The sequence below is a fragment of the Hippopotamus amphibius genome, chromosome 7, assembly GCF_030028045.1.
Source record: "Hippopotamus amphibius kiboko isolate mHipAmp2 chromosome 7, mHipAmp2.hap2, whole genome shotgun sequence".
NCBI classification, from domain to species: Eukaryota; Metazoa; Chordata; class Mammalia; order Artiodactyla; family Hippopotamidae; genus Hippopotamus; species Hippopotamus amphibius.
This window is the reverse complement of record NC_080192.1, coordinates 127,284,838-127,300,397: the sequence shown is the minus strand read 5'-3', so window position 1 is coordinate 127,300,397 and position 15,560 is coordinate 127,284,838. Positions and strand designations below refer to the sequence as shown.

At 40.0% G+C, this 15,560-nt stretch overlaps 1 protein-coding gene across 5 annotated transcripts in view; it reads right to left on the bottom strand.

The window, feature by feature from the left end:
• The window catches only part of RBKS (ribokinase), a 99,570-nt gene that overhangs the window by 52,470 nt on the left and 31,540 nt on the right, over positions 1-15,560 (bottom strand). For all 5 annotated transcript variants that reach the window (XM_057743699.1, XM_057743698.1, XM_057743701.1 and 2 more), the window contains exons 3-5: positions 8,324-8,387; positions 7,321-7,383; positions 3,755-3,919 (exon numbers count right to left, since the gene is read on the bottom strand). In XM_057743699.1, the coding sequence (XP_057599682.1) occupies positions 3,755-3,919; positions 7,321-7,383; positions 8,324-8,387 (292 nt within the window). The remainder of the gene's footprint in view (positions 1-3,754; positions 3,920-7,320; positions 7,384-8,323; positions 8,388-15,560) is intronic.

Below are 15,560 nucleotides of genomic sequence, written 5' to 3'. Positions count from 1 at the left end.
CGCTGTGACTTGAGCAGCAAAAATGCCCAAAGCTTGGGCTATGTTCTGGACCATGTTATTGTGAAAGTCAAGGTGGCCAGCCAAGAAATTTTGTTTGCCAAATGGAAAAGGACTAAAGTGGCATTAAAAGATATTTTGTATCCTACCTAGAGTGTAATCTTGGCGATCTTACAATCTCAATTATTTATAATTGTTCCTGTAATGTTCCATTTGCTTTGAAATGGTTATAAAGGCCAGAACCAACATGCATAATTTCATCACAAGCAGCTGTAGCACCAGCTCTGCCATGGGCCTACCTCACACCACTATGACCTAGAGAGGAGAGGGCTGTAGAGGGCTCCCAAGCCATTTTTGATGTTGCACGTGCTGTTTTAAACCAATGCTTTCATTTTGGTAAAGACAGTGATTTCTAAGACCGTATATTCAAAGATGGGGGGGTGGGGGGCGGTCTTTTTCCTCTATATTTTAACAACTCGGTATAATCCAATTATACACTGTGTTTAATTCAAACGTCACTGCTTGTAAGTACACAGATAAGGGAGTTGTGAAAATAAACCCACAGATGACGCTGACAGTGACGACTATTCCATCTTTCTTGTAGATGAAATAATGCTGATTAGCGCCTGCGCAGCCTCGTGGGGAAGGGATAGGACACTCAGCGTTCAACAGAGCTTGACGCTTTGCCAGGTCTGCTCTGTGATCAGCCCATTCTCACACTGTGACATTAAAGAACTGTGAGAGCTCTCAGTCCAATTTCCTTGTTTCGCAGAAGAAACTGAGGCCCAGCGCGAGGAACTGACTGACTTCCGTGAGGTGCCCCATTTGGTAAGTGATTGAGTCTGAATTCAAAGCCATACTTCATGACTCCTAAACCAGTGCTCCTTTCACTGTACCACTCTTCTCTCAGGTGAGAATGAAGACATATTAAATTCAAACACACACACACACACTCACAGTACAAAATCTAAGCTGTGTGGGACTGGTAACTACCTAATGCGGACCAGCTGAGTTCTAGACAGGCTCGTGTGTGCTTGACTGCTTGTGTGTGTGTGTGTTTTATGGGGCGGATTGGGGACACATTGCTGAAAATGCTCTAGGGTCTTGTCTCTGTGACTTGAGCAGTAAAAACACTCAAAACTTAGGCTTGGGACTCCCTAGGTGGCGCAGTGGTTAAGAATCCACCTGCCAATGCAGGGGACATGGGTTCAATCCCTGCCTCAGGAAGATCCCACATGCCGTGGAGCAACTAAACCTGTGTGCCACAACTATTGAGCCTGTGTGCTGCAACTACTGAAGCCTGAGTGCCTAGAGCCTGTGCTCCGCAACAAGAGAAGCCACTGAAATGAGCCCATGCACCACAATGAAGAATAGCGCCCACTCTCTGCAACTAGAGAAAGCCCATGCAGCAACAGACCCAACACAGCCAATAAATAAATAAATAAATAAATAAATAAATAAATAAATAAATAAATTTATATTAAAACAAAAACAAGAAAACTTAGGCTACATGTTGGACAGTATTATAATTCATAGATATCACTTTTCTAGAGATACTTTTCATAAAGGCTCAGTTTCTTGAAATCAATGGGATATGGCAGTTTCTTTAAAGTGTGCTCTAGGACACAGCACTTGTGTCTTGGAGTTTGGAATCCTGGTTTCTACAGTGACCTTGGCTGAGCTAATTAGTTAACCTCTCCGAGTGTCTTCTCCCCTTCAATCTGGGAAATAATGCCTGCCATATCTTTGTCATAAGGTTTTTCTGAGGATCAAATATATATGAAAGTGCCTTATAAACTGTAAAGTACATATAAGTACAGGTATTACTACTTCCGATATTACTATATAAGAAGATCATGCAGAATTGCTACTTAGGTATAAAAATGTGAAGTAGGCTAGGTGATCTCTGGCCCTCTATCACCTACGCCCCAGGTCCTCCAGCTCCTCAACTGGAAGAACTGCTGGTAGGTGATGGAGGAAGCATTGCTGGACCCCACCCAAATGACAGCCCAAGTCAGGCTGCCTGCTCATCCGGGTGACTCTAGCCTCACCTGTGAAAGATTAGCTCCTCAACTGGTTTCTGTACCTTTCTCTCCTCCACAAGCTGGTAGGTAACAGGCTATTAGACTAGGACAGAGGGAACAGTCATCTCTGAGAAGCAAGGGACAGTAGGAAAAAAAGACAAGTTACATGAGAATATGCTTTGACCTGTACAAGGAAAGACAGGAGCATGAATGAAGTGGCACATTGTACTGACATCACCTGATTACAATGAGTGCAGTACCGAGGATGCTCACCATAAGCCTTAGACTGTATCTATGACACCCTGAGAAAATGTAACCACATGGATTTTGGCTTAAAATTCTTTTTGACAGCTTCGAGTCCATTAAAAATACATTAAATGTCACTGAGAATTTGCCACGGCATGTTGTTTTGCCAACAGGAAATTTGTTAAATCAGGACATACATTTTAAAATTCTCCACAAAATCATTTCAGGAACTTATTTTCCATTTATTGCTATGTAGAACATTGTACACTTTGGGAAAAATCACTTATATAAACACACAGATACACACACACACTTACTGTTCTTTTTCTTCTTTCTTTTGGTTTTGTATCTTGATGAGAAAGTTTTATCTGGAAAAGTCAGTGTGGTTCTCTCCCTATTTTCTTCTTAGCATAAATCACAGAACTATGGCCACAATATCAAGGAGAAGCTATTGTCTTAGAGTGGCTACTTTTTATTTTGATTTTTTTGACCAAAGGATGCTGAGATCAGGATATTATCTTAATTTTAATTTAAAGAGAAGTGAAAGAGAGGAGAAAATTAGTGTTTACTGAGAATTACTACACTATACTTGGCATCATGTTTTATTTTATTTCATTCTTAGAACAGTTCTGTAGGGGAGTATTTCTATATGCATTTAACAGACAAGGCTCAGAAAAATCAGATAATTCTGCTAAGACTACAAAGCTAACAAGGAACAGAAATGGGATTCTAATTCAGAAGATGCTTTCCCCACCTGTCAGTGGTAAAAAAGAAGCAAACAGAAAGAAACTATCTGGAGTTTTTAAAAATTTGTTATGTGCTGGGGTTGAAAGTAGGGGAGTGGGTGGGAGAACCGATGAATCAAGACTAGCCACGAGTTGATGACTGTTGAAGCTGGGTGATGGGTTTCCTTATACAATTCTGCCTGCTTTTGTGTGTTTGAAAATTTCCAGAGTCAAAGATCAAGCAAAACAAAAAGAGCTGCTTAAAGGACATTGACAACATAGAAAATATTAGATATGAATAATCTTTTGTTGTTTATAGAAAAGACAATAAAGTTTTTGCAAAAAAGGAGAAAGAACTAATCTTCAGTTCCTTGAGATGTTTATCCAAATGTACCCGGGCAGTGATTATACAAGGCCTATAACTTAACCTCTGCCTCTCAGAATGGAACTCATTCTACTACCTAGAGTGTATCTTGGACAATCGGCTGCTTCAAAGATTCTAATTACTACTTGAATTACTTTTGTTAACTAGACTGGAGGTTTATATTTCAGAATATCAGAAATGCTACTCATGTTATTTTTTCCCTATTTGTAAGGTTTTCTAACATTATCGAGAACTACAGGAAGACAGTGAATCTCACAGATGGGAGAAAGAATATTTTACTGCAGAAAAAGTATGGCTTTGCTTAACTTGAAAGGTTAACCTTCACTGAGACAGTGATAAAAGCTTTTATAGAAAGAAGGACAAATGTGTAAAATTACCTCCATTGCTGTGGGCTATTCTCAGGGCTTCCAAAGAAGTTGCTGGAGTTACTTCTAGCTGGCAGATCACTACTTTGGCTCTGCTAATGACGCTGGCTGCTTCCCTCAGGTCTTCGGTATTCAAAAGTAAATTTGCTCCAGCCACTATAACGATGATATTCTGGCCTATAAAGAAATGTCTACATGTTTATATTAAAAATCAAGCAAAACCATGCAACGACATCCTGCAATGTTATAAACACCCTTAAAAAGTCATTATATATAAAATGTGTTGTAAGTATTAATTCTAGCATTTCTAAGCCATTCAGGTTAAATTTCGTATTCCTAATGGATCTTCTTTTACATCTCTGTAGGAATCATGTTATTTAGCAAAATCTAAAAAAAAAAAAAAAAAAGATTTCCCTTATCAATATTTTTTTAAAAAATCATTTTGTTTATTTATTGGCTGCATATTCTTTGTTGCTGCATGTGTGGTGACCAGGGGCTACTCTTCATTGCAGTGCACAGGGTTCTCATTGCAGTGGCTTCTCTTGTTGCAGAGCATGGGCTCTAGGGGTGTGGGCTTCAGTAGTTGTGGCATGTGGGCTCAACAGTTGTGGCTCTCAGGCTCTAGAGCACAGGCTCAGTAGTTGTGGCACACAGGCTTAGTTGCTGTACGGCATGTGGGATCTTCCTGGACCAGGGATCAAAACCCGTGTTCCCTACATTGGCAGGCAGATTCTTAACCACTGGGCCACCAGGGAAGTCCCCAGTAGTCTTATATATTTAGAGTATTAGATGATAAATTATATATAACATACTTAAAAATTTTCTCTTATGGGAAATGGCTGGTATAATGTATGTGGTAAACATTCTGAATCCTAAATGACAGATGTCATAATGATGAGTATAAATAGGAACAGACTTGCTTCATGCTGAAAATTAATGCTCTGAAGCATGCAGCCAGTTCATGTGTGTACCCCAGGGTATTCAGAAAAGTGATTTTGTAAATCAACACACATTTTATAATATCAGACACATGAAAAACTATACTAGCTAACGTAGGGAGACAGTGATATCTGGCCTATACTGTACTAGATCCAACAGAAGCAGGACTAAGGAATCTTGGATACTCATCACTTGGACCCACTCTCTACGGGAAGGGTGGTGGTGCATTTTCTCTGTCAGGTGGACTCTCAAGAGCTGTGCTGTCCAATACGGCAGTCACGAGCACAAGCCACATGTGGTGACCGAGCACTTGAGACGTGGCTCGTCCAGACTGAGATGTGCTTCGGTTGTACAACAGATAGCAGATTTCAAAGACTGAGCAGTAAGAAAGGAAGGTAAAATGTCTCATTAATTTTAAGGAATATTTTGATTATACATTGAAAGGATATTATTTTGGATATATTAAGTGACTATATTAAGATTAATTTTACCTGTTCCTTTTTGCTTTTAAAAATGTGGCTAATGGAAAATGTAAACTTATGGATTGGCTTGCATTATATTCTGTAGGACAGCCTGACCTAGAGGGATGAGTTGCAGCAGTCTTTTCTGTGCTCTAGGCTGCTTGTGCTGATCTCGTATAGACGTGGTGCTGATCTTGTATAGACGTGACCTAAAATCACCTCTGACCGCAGAACACGTGCTGGCCTATCATCTTACCACAGATGTGTTTGTTGGCCCAGGAGGACTTAATAAAGTGGGGATGGCTCAGCACAAACTCAATCTCAGTACTGGAAACATTCAAAGTACCCACACACTGAAAGACAGCATACCTCCTTCCCGTTCTCCTTCAGTGACCTCATTCTCTCTGCTGCAGTCAACTGCTGCTGTGTGTTGCTGACTTCTGAACAGACACTTCTGGCCCGGCCTTGGCTGAGTGACAAAACCCAAGACGAAAGCTGTCTGGTGGACACTGCCATATGGCTAGCTCGTTCATGTTCAAATTTAACTTGTCAAAAAACCACTACTCATCCCCTTATTTAAAGACGCTGATTGTTGCCTCTCTGGGTATTGATGTTAGCTCTTCACTACGATCTGTACTCTCGAGGCCATTACTGTACACTATAAACCAGACAAAGTCTACCATAATAGGCACCACATACACAATATAAATTATATCTTTGCACGGAAAACACAGTATTTTGTTACACAGTTAAGGAAGAAATAACTCGAAGATATCCCTAAAACACAAAAAAAGAGGTTTAAGACAGGGAATGAGCTGCTGTTGGCAGCGATAATTACTTAAGATGTAGCTTAAAGTAATGGACACAGACATTGCTAGAATGAAAACCTTTGTCTACTGTCTTTAAGTGGAATATATTTTTGGGGGGGTTGTTATTGCAACTTTGAGATCACTAAAGTAGAACTAAAAATACCAGAACTTCTGCGATAAATGATTTTATGAAACTGCATTATAAATAAAAGACATACTGTGACAAATCCTAGTTTAACACAACGCACTCTGCTCACAACGCAGTAGGTTCTTCTGTCCTAGGTGTTCCATGAAATGCTTGGTCCTTCTGAATATTAATTCTGATTTAAAATAACCTTATGTAGGACTTCCTAGGTGGCGCAGTGGTTAAGAATCTGCCTGCCAATGCAGGGGACAATGGGTTCAAGCCCTGCTCTGGGAAGATTCCACATGCCACGGAGCAACTGAGCCCATGTGCCACAACTATTAAGCCTGTGCTCTAGAGCCCATGAGTCACAACTATTGAGCCCGTGTACCACAACTATTGAAGCCCACATGCCTAGAGCCCATGCTCCACAACAAAAGAAGCCACTACAATGAGGAGCCCCCACACCACAATGAAGAGTAGCCCTGCTGGCAGCAACTAGAGAAAGCCCGTGTGCAGCAATGAAGACCCAACACAGCCAATAAATAAATAAATAAATAAATAAATAAATAAATAAATAAATTTATATTAAAAAAAGAGTAAGTATAAAAATAAAATAAAATAATCTTATGTAAGTGTTTTTATACTTAAAATAGTTGGCGGAAATTATGAAAATTTTACTTGAGGGTAAAGGGAAGTTACTGTTTCTAAAAGACAAATGTTTCAACTATTGCAAGGCCTTGTGACAGGCATAGCTGTATATATAGACTTTTGAGATTTGATTGCTGTTTAAAGAGCAGACAAAATTGAACACTAACGATAAGTTAGAAGTAATTGGTTGCTGCCATTTGCTCAGTAAATAGTCTATAAATATGATTCATCAACTTTCTTTTGTACCTATCTACTTACATTTATTTACTTAGTGTAACTGAAATGACAGATGAATACACTACTTTTAGAGACAGATATCAATTCTGCGTTTAAATGAAGGGTAACGGGATGCTACAGAATATGAGCATAATTTTGAGGCAACTATACTACTTTGTATATATTGGATGGGCAATTTTGTATTTGAATGGTCAACTTGGGAAGTATGAATAAAGGGAAACAGATATATTTAGATTGGAAAGACCACACATTAGGCCTTGGAGTGGTGGGTATGTTAAGAGATCCACAGGAATTGGGTAAAACTGCCTGCTTCTGCTCTAGTTCTGGAAATGATACTCCAGTATGTGAAACACATACCTTCATTATTGACAATTATAGAAGCAGTTCCTGTTGAAGCATCTTTAGTCTGATATGTAAATTCTAAAAGAAAAAAGAGATCACAAACACGTATGTACAGCCTGGCAAGGCTAATCTATTTTAACAATTTTAATGCACCACTAATCCTTAGAAAAACTTTTTAACCTTTAACCATCTGGAATGATAAAAAAGAAATAAGTAGTTAGTGCTAATTTATACCCATCACCTATACAATGAGGAAAATACAAGTCTTCACACTTAGTTGTGCCTTTTTCTACGTTAGTGGCAACCCAGCAAACCACCCCCGCTTCCAATTCCTTCAGATTATTCACAGTTGTACACATATGCATGTTTCTAGACCACCATATTTCTCTTCTTCAGTGAAAGAAATGACAGATGAGATGAAAGACTAAAGGTCAAACTCATAAAATGAACTTGTTTGATTTTCTTCATTTTCATAAGCTTTGCATCTCATCAAGAATTATGGTCTGGCGTGTAAATGGAAATGTTGATCAGGCAGCCTTTGGCAGCAGTAAAGAGCCTTGAACTGGAGCCAAAGACCTGCATTCTAGTCCTGGCTCTGGCTCCAGCTAGCTGTGTGCTCTTGGACAAATTCAGAACCAATCTGGCCTTCAGTTTTCTCTTTTGTGAAATGATAGTATTAGCATCAGCGGTTTCTAAGATCATTTCCAGCTATGACATGCAATGACTTTTCTTAAAATATCTTTTGTGAATGCAGCACCTGTTTTCTCTTGTCACCTACTTTTGAAGCATTTCTACTAGATGAACATTTGTAACCTCCTATCATTTTATTCCCATCTGGAGAAATGTACATGAAAGAATTAACCAAAGGATATTTAAGCAAGACTAGACAAAGCTGTGCACAAAAATTCTCTGGCCACCAGGGGAGGATCTAATAATTCTATTCTATATTCAACTTTTCTTGTAACCAGATTCCAGAAGAAAGTTATAAAAACTAACTTTAAGAAAGATGAAATTTTACCTGTAGAAATATCATTCTGTTTTAAGTTTTCTATATAATCATTGCCAAAGGAATCTTTGCCAACCTGTACCAAAGAAATGATGAACATTAGATTTTTACATTTAGTAAAATGCTACAATGTAGTTTTTAGAATACTTAGCATTTTAAAAGGGCATATCTGCACGGTACTTTATAAACATTAACTAATTAATCTTCTTAATGTAAGATAGACTTGATTTCAGCCCAAAGAATTGTTATATATTAATGTTCCATTTATATCCTCCCTAAAATGTGAAGCATTTAAGGACTGTCATGAATTCTACAGCTTCACTCTCATTTTGATCTGTTCATATGGAAATTCCCATTGAGATAGAGCTGTCCACCATCAACAATCCTCAGTATTTATGAAGAATCTCAGTTGTTCATCTTTGTAATGACCTGCCTGGTGTTTTAGAATCTTCTTATCTTCTCCACTGACCCTGACATGGGGGGCAAAGAGCAGGGAATTTAAAAAGCCCTAGCTAACTTGGGTAAGTTGGTATAGTGCAATTCTGTTACTTTACATCCTAGCATCCATTCTGGTAATGATACTTCGATTTTTCCTTTGGACTATTCCATTCATAGACAATGTGATCAGGGTGCACATTTGTTACAATCAGTGAATCTACACTGACACATCACTATCACCCAAACTCCACAGCTTACATTTCGGTCCACTCTGGTGTTGTACATTCTTTGGGTTTTGACAAATGTATAGACATGTATCCACCATTATAGTCTCATATAGAATAGTTTCACTGCCCTAGAAATCCTCTGTGCTCTGCCTATTCATCCCTCCCTCCTCCCAGCCCCTGGAAACTACCGATCTTTTTACCATCGCCATAGTTTTGTCTTTTCCAGAATGCCATATAATTGGAATCATACAGTATGTAGCCTTTTCAGACTGGCTTCTTTCACTTAGATATGCATCTAAGATTCCTCCATGTCTTTTTGTGGCCTGATCACTCATTTCTTTTGAGTGCTGAACGATATTCCGTGGCATGGATGTACCAGTTTACTTCTCCATTCACCCACGGACGGACATCTTGCTTGCTTCCAAGTTTTGGCAATTGTGAATTAAGCTGCTTAAACCTCCATGTGGAGGTTCTTGTGTGGATTTCCTCCTATTTTTAATTTTAACTTTCACTATTTAAATATCAGGAGACTTCACAAAAACAAACACATTTCTGGGAAGTCCTGAAAATTCAGAGGTCCTGGTAAATACCAGGCCCACATTCTTGCAAGACAGCCCAGCTGAACCTGTCTCATAGGTGAACACATGCTCCCTAGTTCACCAAAGCCCCCATCTGGCCTACTGCAATGTATGTTACCTGTTGACCCCGTAGGCTTTTAGGCTTGCCACACCTGAACTATACTTCCACTTTTCTGTCCTGCGGACGAGCACTTTGTCAGTGGATAATGTCTCTATCCAGCTCTTAGCACTCCTCATGTGTTCTGCTCCTCTTTGGACATATCAACAGAAAGAAACCTAGAGGTTTTACCTGATCAAGAATCTCCATGAGTGATGATAACATTTCCTGGTAAGCTTTTGAACTGTCTAGGTTAAGGGTCAGAAAATTTCTTCTGTCAAGGTACTAATGATTTAGACATTGCAGGTCAGATGATCTCTTCTGAACCTATTCAACTCTGTTACTGTAGTCTGAAAACAGCCAGAGACAATCTGTAAACAAATGGGTATGGCTGTGTTCCAATAAAACTTTATTTATAAAAATACATGGTAATCAAGATTTGCCCCATGGGCCATAGTTTGCTGACCTCTGATTTAAATGTCACCTCTGATACCTTCTTCCTCAAAGAACACTTTTCCCTGTGCTCCCTTTCTGGTGGAAATGCTGATTAAGCAATAATCTCAAATAATATACAATAATTTGTTATTAGCAGAATTTCTGCAATGAAGAGCACACAGTACAAACGGTTGCTGTGGGGAGACATCCCTGGTAGAAGGAGGTCATCTACTAAAGGTAGCCTTCATGGAAGGCTGGCCATTTTCCTACCAGGTAAGAACCAAAGCATCCTGTTTCAAAGATTCATACTAGAAAACAAAATCTTTGTTCTCTCATTTTTTTTTTTTAATTTATTTACATGATTTAACTCTCTTCCATGGGTGATCCAAAGTGTTATGTAGTTGGGAAAGTGTCATTATAAGAATGTTGTAGGGACTAAGAAAGGCCATCCCTAGGCATGTGCAGCCTGTTACAAATTAGAGCAAATGAACTTCTCTCCCCTTTCCTATCAGTTTTGTACAGGCAAAATCTGTTTACAGTGAATACCAAGGGCAGGGTTGATAGATGGTGCTGATCTTACAAACATTAGGAAGTGCTGGGGTTAGGAAGAATTGTTGGAGGGAGGGAAGAAACCAAAACACAGAGCTTTGCCCTCAAGAAACTGATAACTTGGAGGGAAAATAAGACATGGAGACGCAACTGTAATAGCAGGTGGAATATCATGTGCAGCAGAGGCCTAATTAGGAAGGATTTCCTGCTCAGCGTGTGAAAGCTTTTGCAGGCTTGCTGCAGCTGTATTTTAGAGGCTGCAGTAGCTGCCTGTCTTCTTCCTGCCCAGAGAATTACCTGATTGGCTATGTCCCTCGGTGATGGTTATGGTTCCAGATTTGTTCTAACAGTGATTTCCTGGCAAATCTGTTGGCTGGCCTTCTAAGTTCTACATGATAAGTGAAATAAAATCCTTTGCTTTTGCCTTCTTTGATATTCCCTTGTCAAAAATAAATGGGAGTGGGAAGTTGCTGTATAACAAAGGGAGATCAACTCGATGATGGGTGATGCCTTAGAGGGCCAGGACAGGGAGGGTGGGAGTGAGTCGTGGGAGGGAGGGGATATGGGGATATATGTATAAATATAGCTGATTCACTCTGGTGTACCTCAAAAGCTGGTACAAAAGTGTAAAGCAATTATATTCCAATAAAGAGCTTAAAAAAATAAATGGAAAAATAACAACACTGCTGAGGATTAGAAGTTGACTCCATCTCCATTAGCTTTGCATAGAGGTTGCAGTGATACAGTACAAAGTAAAAGAAGTGAAAAAAGCCTAAGAGTAAGAAGACAGTATTTTCATTTGTGTCATGGAAGTCAGAATCCCCTTCACATTAGCTGTGTGATCTTGGGCAAGCCACTTTAACTGTCTATAGGCCTCAGTTTCCTTATCTGGAAAGACCCAGCCAGCTTGCCGTGAGGACAAAATAAAATAATATGCATGAAAGGATGTTTAAAACTTTAAAGGATTAAGTAACGGCTCAGTGTCATCTTCATCATCATTGTGACTGTACTGCTGCTGCTATGGCTGCTTCTCTTGGGGGGAGGGGCAGGGCTACTGCTGCTTGGAGTCAATCTTATAAACTACCTTCCTGCCCATTTAGCTCTCCCAGATGCTTCTAATTCTTCCCATTGCTGCCTGTCTTCAGTACATCATGAAAGCAAGCAGGTGGGGGCATTTAGGTATTTAAAAATGAGATTGTATTACTATTACTATTTTAATAAAAACAAAACAGCTCCATTAATGGTTTGGCGTAACTAATGCTGTTTAATATAACCATGTATCTTGGGTGTAAGGCCAGACACTATAAAAGTCCTAGAGGAAAACATAGGCAGAACACTCTATGACATACATCAAAGCAACATCCTTTTTGACCCACCTCCTAGAATCAGAGAAATAAAATCAAGAATAAACAAATGGGACCTCATGAAACTTAAAAGCTTTTGCACAGCGAAAGAAACCATAAACAAGACTAAAAGGCAACCCTCAGAATGGGAAAAAATAATTGCCTATGAAACAACGGACAAAGGATTAACCTCCAAAATATACAAGCAGCTCATGAAGCTTAACACCAAAAAAGCAAATAACCCAATCCACAAATGGGCAGAAGACCTAAATAGACATTTCTCCAAAGAAGACATACAGATGGCCAACAAACACATGAAAAGATGCTCAACATCACTAATCATCAGAGAAATGCAAGTCAAAGCCACAATGAGGTATCACCTCACACCAATCAGAATGGCCATCATCACAAAGTCTGGAAACCACAAATGTTGGAGAGGGTGTGGAGAAAAGGGAACTCTCCTGCACTGTTGGTGGGAATGTAAGTTGGTACAGCCACTATGGAAAACAATTTGGAGGTTCCTTAAAAAACTACAAATAGAACTACCATATGATCCAGTAATCCCACTCCTGGGCATATATCCAAAGAAAACCATAATCCCAAAAGAGACATGTACCATAATGTTCATTGCAGCACTATTTACAATAGCCAGAACATGGAAGCAACCTAAATGCCATCAACAAATGAATGGATACAGAAGATGTGGCATATATATACAATGGAATATTACTCAGCTATAAAAAGGGATGAGATGGAGCTATATGTAATGAGGTGGATAGAACTACAATCTGTCATACATAGTGAAGTAAGTCAGAAAGAGAAGGACAAATATTGTATGCTAACTCACATATACGGAATCTAAAAATGGTACTGATGATCTCAGTGACAAGAACAAGGATGCAGACGCAGAGAATGGACTGGAGAACTCGAGGTATGGGAGGGGGCGGGGGGTGAAGGGGAAGCTGAGACGAAGCGAGAGAGTAGCACAGACATATATATACTACCAACTGTAAAATAGTCAGTGGGAAGTTGTATAACAAAGGGAGTCCAACTCGAGGATGGAAGATGCCTTAGAGGACTGGGGCAGGGAGGGTGGGGGGGACTCGAGGGGGGGGAGTCAAGGAAGGGACGGAATACGGGGATATGTGTATAAAAACAGATGATTGAACCTGGTGTACCCCCCCCAAGAAAAAAATAAACAAAAAAAGATTAAAAAAAAAAGAAAAAAAAAAACCATGTATCTTGGGAATTCCCTGGTGGTCCAGGGGTTAGGACTCCTTGCTTTCACTGCCGAGGGTGAGGTTTGATCCCTGGTTGGGGAACTAAGATCTCACAAGCTGCATGCATGGTGTGGCCAAAAATGTATATTTATATGTGTGTGTAGATATATATATACACACATATATATACATATATATAACCATGTATCTTATTCCTTTCATAAGAACATAAGAACAGTATAGCCAACTGGGAGCACATCTATGCCTAGGGTTATAATATTTATTGTACTGAAACGTGGACAAAAAACAATGGAGATCTGAATCATTTAAAAAGTCCTTTAAAAAGTCCTCTTTTTCTTTGTGCGTTACATAGTTGCACAGGTGACTTGTGCAATGTTATACTAAAAAAAGAATGCCATCTTCCCTATTTCCTCACCCTCAAACCTCTTACACAGTCATTTATTCTTCTGGATTTTCTTTAAAAAAGGTTGAGAGACGTGAACATCTTCTAATTTTCTTTATTTACTTCTGACTCAAACATAAGCCTCCTCCCCAGTAACTGGAAGCTGATAACCAGAAGTCAGAGGAGTACAGGCCAAGCAAAGGAGTCATTCATTCACCATTGAGAGCTGAGTGAAAGTATCTTGAAAACCACAGTGAATGACACAAATGTAAGGCCCTTGAAATAATAACAGTTATAAAGGAGCCCTCATGGGTATCTTTGGAGGCTTTCCTATTTTCCCAGTCACACTTTGGCTATCAAATTGATGCGAAAACTTTAAACGTATCTTAGCCATGAGGCAAAATGGCGCCTATGGGAGTCAGGGCACCTGGAACTGAATTTCAGTTCTGCTATTATCCTAATTAAAATTCTTTACAGTTTGCTCTAAATTGTACCACCTGAGCCAGGCTGTAGGGTGGGACTGGTATGAGTTATCTCAGGCAGGGAGGAAACCAAAGAGATTTCAGCCTGAGGATGCCCAGGTTACACCCCAGACCAATTAAATCAGCCCCTCTGCAGGTGGGACAGCGGCAAGCTCCCCAGGTGATTACAATGTGCGGTCTCCAGTCGAGACCACTGGTTGCATACTTAAAGTTGGGAGAGTGTCCGTAAAGCTCTGCATGGAAGAAATGAAGAGGGAGAGCATAGTCCTGCTTGGTATACATCGCTAAGTCAGCTCGGCGGGAGCACCGAGACGTGTGACCTGCAGCATCTGCTGGGGGCAAGCGGCCCATCAGGGTCCAACACTGGCATCAAGGTATGGTAAAGCCCGAAAGCTTTCTTTGGCTTGTGTTTGCCGACTCCAGATTTATTTTGACGTGGCCCAGGCTTGCTTCCCTTTGCCTCTTTTGCTTCTCTCTGAAAATCACAGTTGGCAAAATAGTTGGATTTCTCCGTTTTTCCAAGTGGTCAGTAGAGGCCCGCTTAACTTGAATGATCAGTGTTTGTATTAAAACATGCTGTGAGTACAATGTATTCTTGCCTAGTTGCTTGCCTTCTACTTACGAGAACTTGCAAGTCCTCTCTCCTCTGCCTAACCAAACCTCACCTGTTTTTCAAGCATCAACTCAAGGCCTGCCTTCTCTATTCTAGCCCTTGTTACTACTTTCATTTCTGGAACTCCTATAGCATTCCTAGTGGACACCACATCATTAAACACTTAATTGAATACCATCTTACCATGTTTGCCTAAACAATCTTCCTTATATTCGAATCTTCCTTAAACTCTAGTCTTCCTAAAAGCTTACTGGAGACTCCAGCTTAGCATATATTTATCCCTCCCCAGGCCTTGTGCACTAAAGGTGTTCTACACGTATTTGATCACCTTAATTGCCCGTTCATTTTCCTTGGGCCTAGCTTATAATTCTTAAAGGGACATGACTAACAGGCACCCAGACTATTCTAATTGTGGGTACAGAAAGCTTCTGTAGGTTTTGCTTTGAACAGCCCTCTTGAAGGCATCCTCACATTCTTTTGGTTGCAGCAGTGAAATACTTTCATTACACAGGATTCTGGGAAAACCACATAGTATGAGGTAGCCTATCTGTGTCAGCCTGTTCCAGGTGAAAGAAGCCAGGTCACCAGCAACTATGGACAACCACTCGCATGCAAGCTAAGGCAACTTATGGAACGCCAGATGCTCTTCAGGAAGTCCCGAGTTCAGCCCTACCCTGAATGTTGTAGAATGGAACTTTCTGCAATTACGAAGTGTTCTATATCTGTGCTGCCCAATACAGACACTTGAAATGCAGCCAGTATGATTGAGGAACTCAGTTTTTAATTTCACTTTAATTACACTTAAATATTAATAGCCACATGTGGCCAGTGGCTAGTGTATTGGGCAGTATAGCTGCGGAGAGA